This window comes from Balaenoptera borealis (genome assembly GCF_965194805.1).
Source record: "Balaenoptera borealis genome assembly, chromosome: 13".
Classification (NCBI taxonomy): domain Eukaryota; kingdom Metazoa; phylum Chordata; class Mammalia; order Artiodactyla; family Balaenopteridae; genus Balaenoptera; species Balaenoptera borealis.
Window position 1 is genome coordinate 3,075,352 of NC_138870.1, and position 15,600 is coordinate 3,090,951.

Below are 15,600 nucleotides of genomic sequence, written 5' to 3' on the forward strand. Positions count from 1 at the left end.
GGAAAGAATGCACGGTTTTACATATAGTATAATCTCAATGTGATGAAATTTTTTTTTTACTGATTTATAAGTTAGTATGAGAGGCAGTGTGCCATAGTTAGAGAAAGCATGGACCTGCAGTCAGAAAAACTAAGGTGTGAATATGGTCTCCGCTGCTTACTACCTGTATAAACTCTCTGCTCCCCTGTTGTCTTATCTGCAAAATGGAGAGGGTGGGGAAAGAACAAGATTTATTTCAGGAAAGTTGAATTAAATTAGAACTAATTTAAGTGAAACACTTGACACATAGAAAGCACCAATAAATGATCTTATTATTATTTTGAGGAGGGACTAGAAAGAGCCAGCGGCATATGACTGTGGCCACATGGGGCCTGGTACTTGGAAGGGCTCCGAACTTGGTTTAATGTTATGCTGCTGCCATCTTAAAATTTGTAATAATTTTTTATCTTTGGGTGATTTTTATTTTATTGCTTATCCTTCTGTGTATTCTACATTTTCTGTAATGAACATATATTACTTTTTTAATCAAGAAAAAAAAATGAATACATGTTCCTTTATAAAATTGTTCTCCCCATTTTGCAGATGAGTAAAACCAAGATAACAGATAGGAAATGACTCACCTAAGGCCACATTCTGACATGTGAGTAGGAAACTGGGCTTCTAGTTCTGCACCCCTCTCTCGGGTCTGAGTTACCCAGTGTTTCCAACAAGAGTCTCTTTGGGCCTCTGACTTGGTTTGGGAGCCAGCACCACGCTCTGCAGAAGGACCTGTCAGAAGCCCAGGATCACGGCCCTGTGTGCACCCACTCGGGCTGACTGCTCTGGGAGCTTCAGAAGCAGAAGCCACGGTCCTGTTCTCCAAGGGTTTCCAGACTAGCTGTACACAAGATGGTGAAGTAAATACTGCCGTGTGCACTCTAGCTGCTGCGAGAACAGCGGCGGAGGAACTGGCTGTCAGAAGAACAACTGAGAGCGTTTAGCACAAAGCCTTTTCAGTAGGGCTGCTCACCAGGAAAACAGGAGGGATGCTGGAGTTGGCTCCTTTGAATGCCCCCCACCACGCTCCCCCCTGCGAAGGTATCCAGAGGTGAGCAGAGGGAAGGAGGGCGGTATAAACGCGCAGGATAATCCCGTTTGTATTTTCCACAGTTCGCGGCATTAAAGGTCTCTGACAAAAATCCCACCGAGGTTTCTGTATTTCACACTCACAGAGCCCAAGCAGCAGCCCCGCCCTCTGACATCCCCTCCTGCGCTTCCTCTTCCCCTCCTGCTTCTCTTGGTGAGCATCCAAATCCGAACTTTTGGTGCTGTTCCCCCACCCTGCCACCACGAATGTCCCGTGAAGGTCTGCACACTTTATCCCGCTTAACCCAAACTGCATCCTCCAAGCACCAGACCTTCATACACCAGCGTCTTTAAGGACCTTTAGAACTCATCTCCGGCAGAATTTTCTAGGCTCAGACTCGAGGCTCTGGGCTGAGATGAAAACAGGGGAAGCTCTCAGGAGAGTTAAACAGCCAGGCTCACGCCGGTGATCCTCACATGAAAATTATCGTTAGCTCCATTATGGAGTTCTTCTTACTCCGTGCCAGGCAGGTAGTTTGCTTTACGTCCATGATCGGATTTAGTTTCATCCTCATAATGATCTTGATAAATCAGGCACTGTGGTCCCCGCTTTTACCAGGTGAAAGGAAGCAAAGTCACTTGCTCAACACAGCTAGTCAAAACCCATAGAACGTATGACACCAAGAGCGAACCCTAATGTACGCCTAGGACTTTGGGTGATCATGACATGTGATGTAGGTTTCCTGACTGTAAAAGAGGTACCCCTGTGGCGGGGATGTGACAGTGGAGGAGACTGTGCACGTGGGGGGGTGTCTACAGGGACCCTCTATGCTATGTGCTCGACTGTGCCGTGAGCCTAAAGCTGCTCTACAAAATAAAGTCCATCTCACACACACACACACACACACACACACACACACACACACACACAAACTAGTAAATAGCAGGACCAGGAGTTAAAACTAGGTCTGTGTCCTTAGGTGATAGTGAGATACTGTCTTCAAAAACCCGAGCTCTACTGCACAGGTAGCAATAATGATAGAGTGTGTGTGTGTGAGACATCCTACTCTAGATCACACTGGTGTGTCTCTGCGTGTGTTAAGCACTCACCCATGGAGAAAACAGAAAGAACTGGAAAGAAGACATCTTAGAACGAGGCTTGCCTCCATCACCTGGAAGTTGCCTGATCCTGGGCTGGTCACTTTGGTTTCAGTTTCCTCATCTGTAAATTGCAACTGGGTCACTGGGAGGGTTAAATGAAATAAAGTATGTACAGAGTTCTTTGAAATCATAAGCAACTCTCCCCATATTAGCTGTGTCACACACACGCGCACACACACATACACAAACACACACACATGTACACGTCCACGGGATTAAAGGGGTAACAAGGAACCTTGGCTTCCAACTCTCGAATTCCACGTTCACCACTAAGCCGCCCGCCACCTGTAAGATGCAGTGGCTGGACCGGTACCTCGGCCTCGGTCTCTGGGCTCTGATTTCCGCGCTCTGCTCAGAACTCCACAGCAGCACTGCCTGAGCCCCGCCCTTCCCGCCAGTCCTGGGGCCGCGTGCACAGCCCCTCTCCCACCTGCTCCTCGCGGCACCTGCTGGCCTCCATCCTCCCCACACCCAAGCCCAAGTCCTGGTGCCACAGTGACACTCAGACTTCACTGTCTGGGGACACTCTGTCAGCAAAGAGGCTCTGTGGACCAGCATCGACCTGCTGCTGGGGTAAACGGCCATAATTCTGACTGTGCTTTTAAAATGTTCTTCTTCCTGTTCTTTTTTTCCCCTAATATGTCATTTCAAGACTTGAAAAACTCCACACAATTTTGTGTGACTTGTGATCACCCAGCCCCGACACACCCAAAGGCCCTTAGAGGCTTATGAACCATGCTACCTGCTCAGAATTTGAGGGGTTCCCAGGAGGTACCTTAAGGGATAACTTGAGAAATAGAGGATGGGACAGGTGAGGCGGGAGTGATGTGACTCCAGGGTCCCAGCAGCTTCACTTTAACCTGCTTTATAGTAATATCTGTACAAGATTTCATCTAAGAAACGGTTCCCTTGCTTTGAAAAGTTTGCAGTCTCTCTCTCCTACTACTAAGAAGACATCAGCTATTACTCTCCCTTAAGCCCCCAAGAGAGTGCCAGGCACCTTTTAATCACAGAGGTGAGAGGTGTTTCGTACCAACACGAGGAGGCCCTGTTATTAATCATTCAGAGAACTGTGAGTCACAGTTAAAATCCCCGTCCTCTGAATGCAAAAGAGCACAGGGGAATTTTACTTACCGCCACCAAGAGCATCCCTGGGCTTCGTGGGGCATTCCCGTGAGAGCTGTGTGCCCTGAGTTCCTATTCATGTCAAATCACCCTTTGCCTACTGAACATGCATCGAGAGATGCATGTCCATGGTGGGAATGTTTAATACGTGGTGGCCACTGCTCAGAAACACTTTGAATGTACGAATTTTGGTTTCGAACTTCACTGTCCAATATGGTAGCTACTGGCTATTTAAACGTAAACATACTGAAATTAAATAAAATTTAAAATTCAGATTCTGTCACACTAGCCACATTTCATGTGCTCAATTCCTCCATGTGACTAATGGTTGTTTTGCCAAACAGTGAAGATGGAAATGTTCTGTTGGAAAGTGCCAGAGTCACCCAGCCTCATTCTTAATGATCCCTTTGGCCAACTGGGCTCCTTATCAGTCCCTGCACTGGTAGCTCTCTCCAAAGATCCCCCCAAAAGTTTCCCTTTCCCATCCATCCTAGCTCTAGGATTCCTGGAGCAGTGACTTTGGAAGTGGCTGAATTAATGTGTAAGTGAGCATAAATGAGTTTGTAAGTATGTTCTGAAGTGTGCCTTTATTCTCACTTCTGTATCTTGTTCGTTGTATGTCTGCCCCGTCTCCACTAGCAAAGGTAACAGATAGGGGTAATTTTTCCTAAAATTTGTCTAATTACATAAAGACTCTTTGAGAAATCCTTAACTTTTACTTACTAAAATTCAGACCTGGATCTGAGATCTTATACTGTTACACAAGAAGTGTTTAATATAAACACACATTAGAAACAGAATTTAAGAGCTGAAGGGATTTAGGAATCATCTTTTTTGACAGCATCACTTTGCACGAAGGAGAATATAAGACCCAGAGAGGTTCAGTGATGTGCCTGAGAACCTACAGTGACTCAGAACACACAGGATCCCAGGTCACCCGGTTTTCACCCCAGGGCTTCTCTCACAATTCAGCATTAAGGGGTCTTCTTACTGCTGGTTTCTGTAGGACCCGACAGCTCTTTGCTCCTCCTACATAGCAAGACAGCCCTCAGGTCTCACAGTAGGCCCCCTATCCCATGACCACTTCCTGAGTTGCTCTGAGTGTTTACTTATCTATAAGTTCAAGCATATTAAAAATAAAAATTCATACTTCCCAAGAGGCAGTTTCCCTAAAAATGTCCCTTGGGCTTCCCACTGCAGAAGTCACCCTAGCAGTAAAGAGAAACAGACTGAAGAGCCTCCTTGTAGGTATAGTTTCAGTATTACAGCCAAAGGTCAGAAGTACTCTCCACTAGAGCTTAACTTTCCATGCATGTGTCTCATAAAGGCATGTATTTTTTATTTTATGTCATATTATCCTTGCAGTGGGAGCTCAGCTGTCGCCTCTCAAGTGGGAATAAGACTTGAAAGACGTGGTCTGGCATAGAAAACAAACTTATGGTTACCAATGGGGATAGTGGCGGGGGGAGCAGGGGGGATAAATTAGGAGTTTGGGATTGACATATACACACTACTATATATAAAATATATAAACAACAAGGACCTACTATTTAGCACAGGGAACCATATTCAATATTTTGTAATAACCTATAATGGAAAAGAATCTGAAAAAGAACATATATATATATACACACACACATGCACAACATATATGTAAATATATGCACACACACACATATATACACACACATATAACTGAATCACTTTGCTGTACACCTGAAACTAACACAACATTATAAATTAACTATCCTTCAATTTTTAAAAAAAGGTTATAAAAAATAAGATAAATTTTTAAAAAAGGACCTGGTCTGGGAGCTTGGACATGGCTGTGATAATGAAGACTCCAGATCCTCTTTCTGTTTAGAAACAGAAGTCAGCAGACTATGACCTGTAGGGCCAAACTGGGTCCACTATCTGTTTTTGTAAATAAAGTTTTATTGAAACATGGCAACAGTCCCTTATTTACATATTGTCTATGGCTGCTTTCAGGCTGCAATAGCAGAGTTGAGTAGTTGCAACAGAAACCAGAGGGCCTAAAAGGCTAAAAAATATCTGTTCTCTGTCCCTTTACAGAAAAAGTTTGCCGAGCCCTGGTCCAGAGTCACAGAAGATAAACCACTTTCTAAATCCTGCTTGTTATTTACTTCCAAATGATGCTTATGAGGTGGGGAAAGGCCCAAATCCAGGAAAATCTTGCCAAACTAAAACCATTATTATAGCCAATTACAGCTGTTTCCTTTTAAAACCAATGTGGTTATTAATAAGGATTTGGGGGGTGAATATATTCAGGTGATTTTCTCTTTTGAATTTTCATGTTCTGATTTCCCCTCTATTTAGCCAGGTGCATCCATATTGTCTACAGGATGATTGGGATTGTTACAAATAGAACTGCAAGGAGAAATTAATAGTTGATATTTTGCTTCTGACATCCAAAATAAGGTTTTGCAGCAAGACGATATTTTTGATAGCCAGGTTTTGTCGAGAACGAGGATTTTCTAAATTTCTTTATTTCCTTTTTGGATTATTATCATAGAGTCCCACATAAGGCAAGTCCCAACCAAACAGAAAAAAGAAGACAAAGCCCACCTTTTCTGATCCTAGATTATGTGGATTGTGGGAAGAAGGAAAGCAGAGGAAGAGAAAGCAGGTATTCTGACATGGGTGTCCATCTCCCCTCTCTGAGCCAAAATCATGGGTAAGAGCATGACTCTGAATCCAGATTGCCTGGGTTAAAATCTTGGTTCAACCCTGGGCAATTTAACCTCTTTGTGTTTCTGTTTCCTCATCTGTAAAACAGGGGTAATGGTATTACCTTCCTTGCAGAATTGTTATGAGAACAGAGTGAGTGAGTGTTGAAGAGCTTAGAAGAGTGTTTGTTTACTTAGTGGCACTGTGGTGGAGGATGCAGGGGATGGATGTTACGGTAGATCTTGGAAGGAACGCTGAGAAGAGGGTGGGCTCTATCTCTCACTCCCATTTTGGGGTCTGGAAGGAGACCACCCTAAAGGCTGCCCCTGCACCAACCTGGAGCAGCCCCATCAAAGCAAATTCTTCACCAGAAGTGGGGCTGAGCTTGTCCTTCTCCAGAGACTCAGGACCAAGAGCCGAGCGTCTGGTAGGAGGGTTTCCAGAGGGAATCGTCTTTGGGGGGGGGTGGGGGGCGGCGAGGAGACCACTGAGCCGGGACCACTAGGATGGGACCACTGGGAGGGCATCTGAGTCATAGCAGGTCTCAGATGGTCCAGTCACCACCAGAGCCCAGATGGGGCAGAGTCAGCAAGGGAGCCCACCACGTCCCTAAGAGCAAAGAGAGAAGGACCACGAGTTATCCTGGCCACAGCCATGAGCCACCGACGCCAGCAGGAGGCCCAGGAGCAGGCCCAGCCTCACCCCAGCAGTCACCAATCCAGCGGGGGCCTGGCCCCTGCCAACAACTCCAGAGTAGAAACCAGCAGAGATGGACAGGCCACCACTCCTCCACCACCAAGCATTTGGAAACCACACCCCTCTCCTGTGCGGAAGAGGGGTGGAAACTGGAAAGACTGTGCATTCTATCTAAACTGGACTGTTTACTATTTAAATTAAATCCAAGTATGTTCAGACTTCCCTGGTGGCACAGTGGTTAAGAATCCGCCTGCCACTGCAGGGGACACGGGTTCGATCCCTGGTCTGGGAAGATCCCACATGCCGCGGAGCAGCTAAGCCCGTGTGCCACAACTACTGAGCCTGTGCTCTAGGGCCCGCGAACCACAACTACTGAGCCCATGTGCTGCAACTAAAGAAGCCCGCACGCCTAGAGCCCACGCTCCGCAACAAGAGAAACCACCGCAATGAGAAACCCGTGCACAGCAACCAAGAGTAGCCCCCGCTCGCCGCAACTAGAGAAAGCCTGCGCGCAGCAACGAAGACCCAACGCAGCCAAAAATAAAATAAATAAATAAATAAATAAATAAATAACTCTTTTTAAAAAAATCCAAGTGTGTTTATTAGATTAGGTTGAAATATAGTCCTCATCTCACGGTCCAGCCCTCCCTCTCACCACTTGTCCAGCAGGATGGGCACTTATAAACATATTAGATCATTCAGTAGAAATAAAGAAATTGCCCTTTTTATTGTTGCACATTTGAGGGTGGCAGGAGTACATTTGTGACTCTGCCACTCTCCCCCCACCTTTAAACTGGATTACACGCTTAACGTCGCCTCTCACGCCCACACATGCACAAGCTGGTGTCTAAAACCAGCTTCAGAAACAAGCCCGAGGAGTTTTCGGCTCTAAGGTAAACAAGAGAAAGAAAACCTTTCCAAAAAAAAAGACTCATTCCTGGTAGCTTTATTTTAAAAGCAGGGAAAATGCAACTCCTTGCATAAACAGAATTTGAAAGCACAACTTTTTTCTGCTCTCTTTCTAGCTAATCAAGGGAGAAAATGACAACCAACCTGTCAATAAAAATGTATTGTTCACTCACTTCGTAGAATAAGGCTTATGCTTTGGGTCTATTAGGTAAACTACAATTTTTTTTTTTAACTTTTAGGGACAGAGGGAACAAAGGAAAGAGCAGAAATCCCTAAGCCTCAGTCTTGGGAATATGCTGGAGGCCACCCACCCTTGGTGACTGGAGACCCCACTCAGTTCCACCAGCGTGAAGTCAGACGGTGTCCTCAGGCTGTTCCTCAATTTCCAGGATAAATCCACAGGGTTTAGTAAAGCTCTAGCTCAAAGCAGACTGGGTGACCTCAGACGGCTCCTCTCGGGCAGGAGGGGCGTTGGGGCCACTGGGGGGGGTAAACAATGCTGTCACCACCAACTCAAAAGGCCACCTGTCAACGTGCCACATGCCACTGCCTGGAGCATGCACACGTGGGCACACACACACACATACACACACGTGTATGCACGTGTACACTCCCCAGGGGCCGAGGCCAGGACGGCATCCCACATCAGACGGGTGGATAGCAGGTCTGTCCCGGCAGCCGGGAGCTCTCTCCCACCCAGAGAAAACAGCAGAGACCAGAAGGCAGAGCCTGGGCAGCCCACGCCGTCTGACCAACACTGGCCTGTGAAGGCAGCAGGATGGAACCAGAAAGCGGAATCATCGACCTTCCAGTAAGTTCTCTGTGGGAGAAAGGGGAGTGGAGACGGGGAGCAGAGGTGAAGTTGGGGAGGAAGGATAAATGTTTTGGTCACTTGATATTCTCCCCTTGCGTCTATTCCCTTTGTCTCTGCTTCCCTGCCTGGTCCTCCGCTTGTTCTGAAATATGTGAGAAATGTACTGTTTAAATCCCTCTTGGCCTCTGCTTCCTCCTGTCAAAGAGTTAATTACGCTGGTATTACCAGAAAACCATTTCACATTCCGCAGGGTTCTTTTCCCCAAACCCCAGGACTTATTTGAGGGCTGCCAGGCAGTTCTCCAGAGAGGGGGAAAGATAGGAGTTTGGGGTTAGGGAGGGGGCAGCTGGCCAGCTCTGCATTTCACAGCTTGGAAAAAACTGGAGCCATTCCCCAAATCTCCCCACAGGACAGAGCGTCTCATTTGAACAGGGCAAGGGAAGGACATCAGGGTAATTGACCAGGAGGAAGCAGAGACCTGTGCTCCCCTCCCTGGGACAGGTGTGGCGGCACCCGAAGGTCCAGTCCAGCATCGCAGTAGGCAGAGGAGGGTTCCGGTGGGAGGGGGTCAGGTCGCTGGGATCAGTACTTTCTGACTCTGTCTACTGAACAAGGTCGACCCTCCTAATTTAGAGACCACAGAGGTTGATGAGAAACTTTCAGAGTCGAACAGCTGAAGGATGGAGAAGGACTCTGGAGATCAAGCATTTTTGATCACAGAATCTGTTCTTCAAGCACAATCGTAAGCAGCACCCCATACATGCTTCAGATCGAAGGGGAGCTCCTGGGTGTGTGGGGCAGGGTGGTGGGAGCCTCCGCCTCGGCCCCTCCACCCCTGGGACAAAACCAGGGAGGTTCTAGGATTGCTTGGAGACCTGTGTCCAAACCATTGGTGCAGTATGACCACATCTCAGTGTGGCTTTCCTTGTCATCCAGCCCCAAACGTGGTCCCACCTCGTTTGCTGGTCCCTCCACCTGGAATGCTCTTTTGCTTGCCTGGTCTCCTCTAACACATTCAGGTCTTGGCTGGAATGCCACTGCCTCGGGGAGACCTTCCCTCCCTGCTCTCAGAGAAAACCTCCTCCCAGTTTGTCCTTATCCATCACTATCTGCAGTTACGCTATTTGTTTATTGCTTACTTATTCAACCTGATCACTCTTATCAGGACATAAACTCCATGAGAGCAGGGCCTCCTCTGTTTATTTATTGCTGGATCCCTAGTGTCCAGAGCTGCACTTGGTACACAGCAGTTGCTCAGAAAATATCTGTTCAATGAAGGAGTTAAGGAAACCATGAGGGGGTCAACTATAAGGTCGTCAGTCAGGACTCCAACCCAAGTTTCTGACCAGGGGTGTTTTCTCTTTTTACTTCGTCTGGTTCTTGCTTCCACTGGATCCTGAGTAGCTAAGGAAACAGTACTGTTCATTTTCAGTCCCTGAAGAACAAGTTTCTTATGTGCGGATGGGTCAAACAATCCTAAGTTACAGGCTAAGGACTCTGCACTTGAAAGAAAGGTTCAGAAAGAAAGAGGTCGGTAGGACTGCGGAGGAAGGACCAGCCAGACCTTGAAAAACATCTCTCTACCTCTGGCAGGTAGCTGCCATGAGGGTGCCCTTCTCTTCTTCACTAGAAGGAGAGTTATTCTCTCTCTCTTAATACACTTCTTTCTTTAAATTTATTTTTATTTTTTATTTATTTATTTTTGGCTGCTTTGGGTCTTCGTTACTGCACGTGGGCTTTTTCTCTAGTTGTGGCGAGCGGGGGCTACTCCTCGTTGCGGTACATGAGCTTCTCATTGCGGTGGCTTCTCTTGTTGCGGAGCATGGGCTCTAGGGGCGCAGACTTCAGTAGTTGTGGCACGCAGGCTCAGTAGTTGTGGTTCGTGGGCTCTAGAGCACAGGCTCAGTAGTTGTGGCACGTGGGCTTGGTTGCTCCGCGGCATACGGGATCTTCCCGGACCAGGGATCGAACCCATGTCCCCTGCATTGGCAGGTGGATTCTTAACCACTGCGCCACCAGGGAAGTCCCTAATATACTCTTTTATTCTGGAATCTTATTCACACCTCCCTTAGGTCATTTGTTTACTTGGTTGGTCAGAAGGTTATCCATTAGTTTCCACAACTTCCCGACCAGCTCTCTGGATCACATTAAGTCTTGGATCCTTTTGGGGAAACTGCAGTCATCTGAGAAGGTGAGCTTCGGTTAAGGACAGGTGGAGGTGTCTGTCACCTCGTGGCACGATTTCACCCTCTCCTCACATGGCAGCTGCCACGTGAAATCCAGAGGAAAGACATGTATAAAGACCCTGGGATATTACTGACTGAATAAATAGTTCCTGCTCTGTTTGGGGGATGGTTTCCCAGGGGTGGTAAAGCTCTATTGACTGTAACTCAGCATTTTATCCATTCATTCAACTCGTGCCCTCTGATCAATGAATTGACAATATACTTCACTCCATGCTTGCTAGGTATAGAAAAGTTATCTTATTTCATGAGGTCAATATAGTGGGTTGAATTTCTATATGAGCTAAATAATGTTGCTCTGTTCTATAACCCCAAGACTAATTCTTAAACTTGTAAATGTGTTATTTATTCCAAGAATGACAGCTAGAATGTGAACGATTTACTGTGTTCCATCCTAATCACCCCAGTCCAAATAATGATAGCACAGTATTTAAACCAGGCAACTTTCTTTACCATATAAATATTGTTCTCCCCTCTATAATCCTGACCTTAGAGACTTCACTTATGTTAAGTACATAGGTTAAGTCTTATTGCTCAGTACCACATCACCAAAACAAACCAAACCAAAGAAAGAAAAATATTTATTAAGCTTCAGCACTCCAAGCACCAAAGAAACCATGATACCTGACCTTAGAAAGCTTATAATTAAGTGAAGGAAATATACACAATTAACTATAATATAAACTGTTTAGTTAAAACGGTGTTTCCCAAAGATGTAGTATAATTACCACCGATGGGTAGAAAAGGTACTACCAATGGCTGACAATTCTTTTGGAAAGATTTTTTTTTTTTAAGATTTTAATTTTTTAATTTATTTTTGGCTGCATTGGGTCTTCGTTGCTGCACGTGGGCTTTCTCTAGTTGCGGCGAGCAGGGGCTACTCTTTGTTGTGGTGCACGGGCTTCTCCTTGTAGTGGTTTCTCTTGTTGTGGAGCATGGGCTCTAGGTGTGTGGGCTTCAGTAGTTGTGGCACGTGGGGTCAGTAGTTGTGGCATGCTGGCTTAGTTGCTCCGCGGCATGTAGGATCTTCCCGGACGAGGGATCGAACCCATGTCCCCTGCATTGGCAGGCGGATTCTTATCCACTGTGCCACCAGGGAAGTCCCTGACAATTTTTTATTGTCACGGTTATCGTTATAGTTTTAGTGTGTATTACAAAAAGTGTAACTAATCCATTAAACCTGTGATTTCAAAATTTTTACTGCTTAGGATGACGCTAAAGTAAGTGGCATGATACACTTTAATACCTTAGGCAGACCTTGCGACTCACGTGGTCACACCCTGAATGTTTGAACAACTGTATGTCTTACCTGTTCAGAAGTGTGATGGTTCAGATGATATGAATCACGGGTGTGTGTGTCTGTGCGTACTGCTGGTTTCTTTTCACTAAAACACTGAAATCTCGAACAAGGTACAGCTGAAGTTTGGGGAACTCCAATCTAAAAAGCATTAATTTAAGCTTCTGCAATCAACACTGCAGGTGCTTTCCCAGGTCAGGACCTGTGAGCCTGGGATGGCTGTAGTGGGACAGTTCCGAGTGAAAAAGAGTGACACAGTCCTCAAAGCAGGTTGCCCCTACCCGGGGAACGACGGGACCCGCCCCCCTCCCAGGCTCTGGACTTGACTCGTTTTCCATCTTTCCCCAGCTCCCAGAGTCTGGATGTATGAAGGGGTGAGGACAATCCCTTTCTTCCCCTTCAACCAGCGTTGCACCCCGACCCGGAGTGTGGAGTCCAAGCTGCTCTCCCTGCTCCTTCCCAAACTGAGCTCTTCTCCTGTTTGCAGATTCCCCTAAATAGATTCAGTCCTCCGCCCCCTTTTTTCCACCTGTGCTGGAAGTGGAAGCAGACAGGAAGATGGTCGGAGATGGTCTCCTAGTAGAATAACTAAGACTCGTACATACCAAATGCAAATGCAGTGTGGAAGGGGTGAAGTACAGCAAGAGACAGATAGAATGCAATGGGAGTGGAGAAAAAACTACTCATGAATAGGAGGCTGTAGACAAAGTGCTCGGGAAATATTTTCAAATGGAAGTCCAGAAAACAACTTGTTAGTACGTATCAAGAGACTTAAAAATGACCCAGTAACCCCACTTCTAGAATCAGTCTAATAATCAGACACATGTTCAGAGGTGTGAGGATGTTCACTGAAATATTATTCATAACAAAAATGGAGTGTCCAACATTGAAGGAATGGTTAAGTAAATTTTGGTACCTCTGTGAATGGTAACATGGAATATTTTTTTTCTATGTTTGGGAAGACTATTTAAAGGAATACCAAAATGCTAATTATATCTTAATTCAAAAAAGTAATATATTCAGAATGTTTATACAGAAGTATAAAAACATTTATCCCAATTTCCTTTAAAAATCATATAGAGTAAATACGTGCAGGAAAACTATTCACAAGAAACACGCCAAAATGTTAATACTGGTTATTTCTGGATTATAAATACTTATTTTCTTCTCTCACTTTTGTTATATTTTTACTTTTTATTTCCTCTACATGTTTTCTACCAACCCATATATTATATTTAGAAGAGAAAAAAACCTGCAGTTTAAAAAAGAAAATCAAAGAAGCAGATGTGCCTATACGCAAATGAGAAGATTTGTGACCATGAGCCATAGCGGATATATATACACAAATGTATTAATTCCCCATCTCTGATTACCACAGAAATAAACAGCTGACTAATCTTTTATGTAAGTAGGCTTCTCCTTTTAAGTGGTTGTCCCACTTTTTAAAAGTTTTACGTAGTATCGCAACTCTTGTTTTTCACATCTGAGAGTGCTCCAAGAACAGACTTCAAAAATGCAAAATCCAGGGACAAGCCTGCAGACCACTGAGCCCCTTCGGAGGGATACTATCAGACACGAGCTGGAGAGTGGGGGGCTGCATCCCTAACTGAGTTACATTCTATACCTGGCGATTCTAATAGCATGTCCAGCTACCACCCACAGAAAAATGTAAAAATCACTTGTATTAAATAGAGAGATACAGAGGTGATAGCTAGACAGACAGACCGATGACAGAAAGATCTGGGATGGCTTCTCGGAGGAGGTGGTCACTGGGTGAACTCGGAAGCACGAACAGGACTCTGAGCGGCAGAGGACATTCTAGTGGTGAGGACAGTGTGAACAAAGGCAGAAAATCATGGGGCATCTTTGGGGAAGGATGAGTAACCCAGTTCGTCTAGACTACATGGTAAATGGAGGAGAGACAGCGAGAAATATGATTAGAAAGGTAGGTTGGAACCAGATCATGATGGACCTTGAAGGCCGTGTCACCCTCCTCTGGGATGAAGTGACCAATGACTCTGGTGATGGATGTTCTGTGCTTTGCAGAATCACCTGGGCTCTCAGATGGAGGACCTGGAAAGAGGTGGGAAAGGAATGAAAAACGTGGCTGTGCCTCCCAAGACCTAACCCCCTCCCAGAGCTGGGCTTAGAAATGGGACCTGGAGGGGCAGACCTAGCAGACCGAAGGCCTTCAGAAGAAAACTGAGGTCCAGAGATGTGTGATGTTTAATTGGGCCTTAGAATCCTCACAAGTGACCTGTCCAAATCAGCCACCACACTGGGCCACGTATCTAGACAGCAGACAAACTCCTCAGTAAAATAAATACTGTATCTGTTGACTCACCCACGTACTCAATTTGCCAGGCACAGTGAAAGGGTCTTTCGAATACTAGAAGCAAATAATCCTCCCTCCCACCCACCCCCGTGGCCACGACTCCGCCTTTAACGGAGGAGAAACTGAAGCTCAGGGAGGCCACAGCAGCATCAGGGCAGGAGAGTGACAGGGCAGGACTCAAATCTAGGGTTTCTTTTTGCTCTGCGCTGGCTCAGTGGTTTTCAGATGTGGTCCTGGGGCAGCTGCTTCCCGTCCCTTGGGAGCTTGTTAGAAATGCAAATTCTCAGTCCCCGCTCCAGATCTGCAGGATCAGAAACCCTGGGCACTGGGCCCAGCAATCTGTATCTTAACACGTCCCTTGGTGATTCTGATGCACATAAAGTTTCAGAACCACTGCTGAGAGACATGGCTGATTGATGCTGGGACGGCGGGCAGTATGGAGGCTCCAGGACTGGCCCCGTTTCTCCCGGGTAATGCTAGATCGATAAGCCAAGGGGTAGCACTGGCACCAGACCTAGAGGAAGGCAGCCCACCCAGGGTCAGACAGGGAGGGTGGCAAAGCAAGGGCCCAGGCTGGAGCAGATGCCAGGGAGGCGGGGTTGCCAGTCACTTTCTGAGAGCACAAAGGCTCTGAGCCTCGCAAGTCCAAACTTCTCGTTTTGATGCAGGCACCCCACACTGTCACTGCTGCTACCTGCCTGCCACATACTTGCGGGAATTTACACCCACTCTGATGAGAGATGGTTTGGGGTTACTGCAGCCTGGGAAACAGGTGTTTTAGACAGGCCCACCCCGCTAGGGAGATTAAGCATGATGAAGGGCACCGGTGAAGACGGATGTCTCTCTCCCGTCACCCAGCCCTGCATCTACGGGCCTTGGGGACAGGAGGAGGGAGGGCAGGGGCAGTTCTCAAACACCAGCCAGGTGGGGTCATGCAATCCGGCGTGTCACTACAAAAGGGCTGCGGTGTCATGGACGGCCAGCCTCGGAGCTGGGAGCTCGCCAGGCCCCAGCCAGGAAAATGGGAAACCCCTGGGCCTCTCCGAGGTGACCTCCCTGCTTCCACGGCCCCCACCCAGGAACCAGGGTAGTTCACCCCCGGGTACGAGGCTCAGGCTTCGGTCTCTGTTTTGTGTGCTTGCCTCGTGCCAGGGGAACACGTTTTCAGTCCTAATCTGTACGCGGCCAGGCTGCTCTCCTTCATGCAGCCGGGACCTTTCCCCTTCAGCTGCAGTTTCCTAGAAATGTGGCCGCCCCGTGTTATGAT

General features: G+C 46.7%; 1 protein-coding gene across 2 annotated transcripts in view; it reads left to right on the top strand.

Annotated features, from left to right (window-relative positions):
* Positions 1 to 8,136: 8,136 nt before the first annotated feature.
* The window catches only part of NINJ2 (ninjurin 2), a 75,881-nt gene continuing 68,417 nt past the window's right edge, over positions 8,137 to 15,600 (top strand). For both annotated transcript variants that reach the window (XM_082349142.1, XM_082349141.1), the window contains exon 1: positions 8,137 to 8,455. In XM_082349142.1, coding sequence (XP_082205268.1) covers positions 8,423 to 8,455 — 33 coding nt within the window. In that variant the 5' untranslated portion in view covers positions 8,137 to 8,422. The remainder of the gene's footprint in view (positions 8,456 to 15,600) is intronic.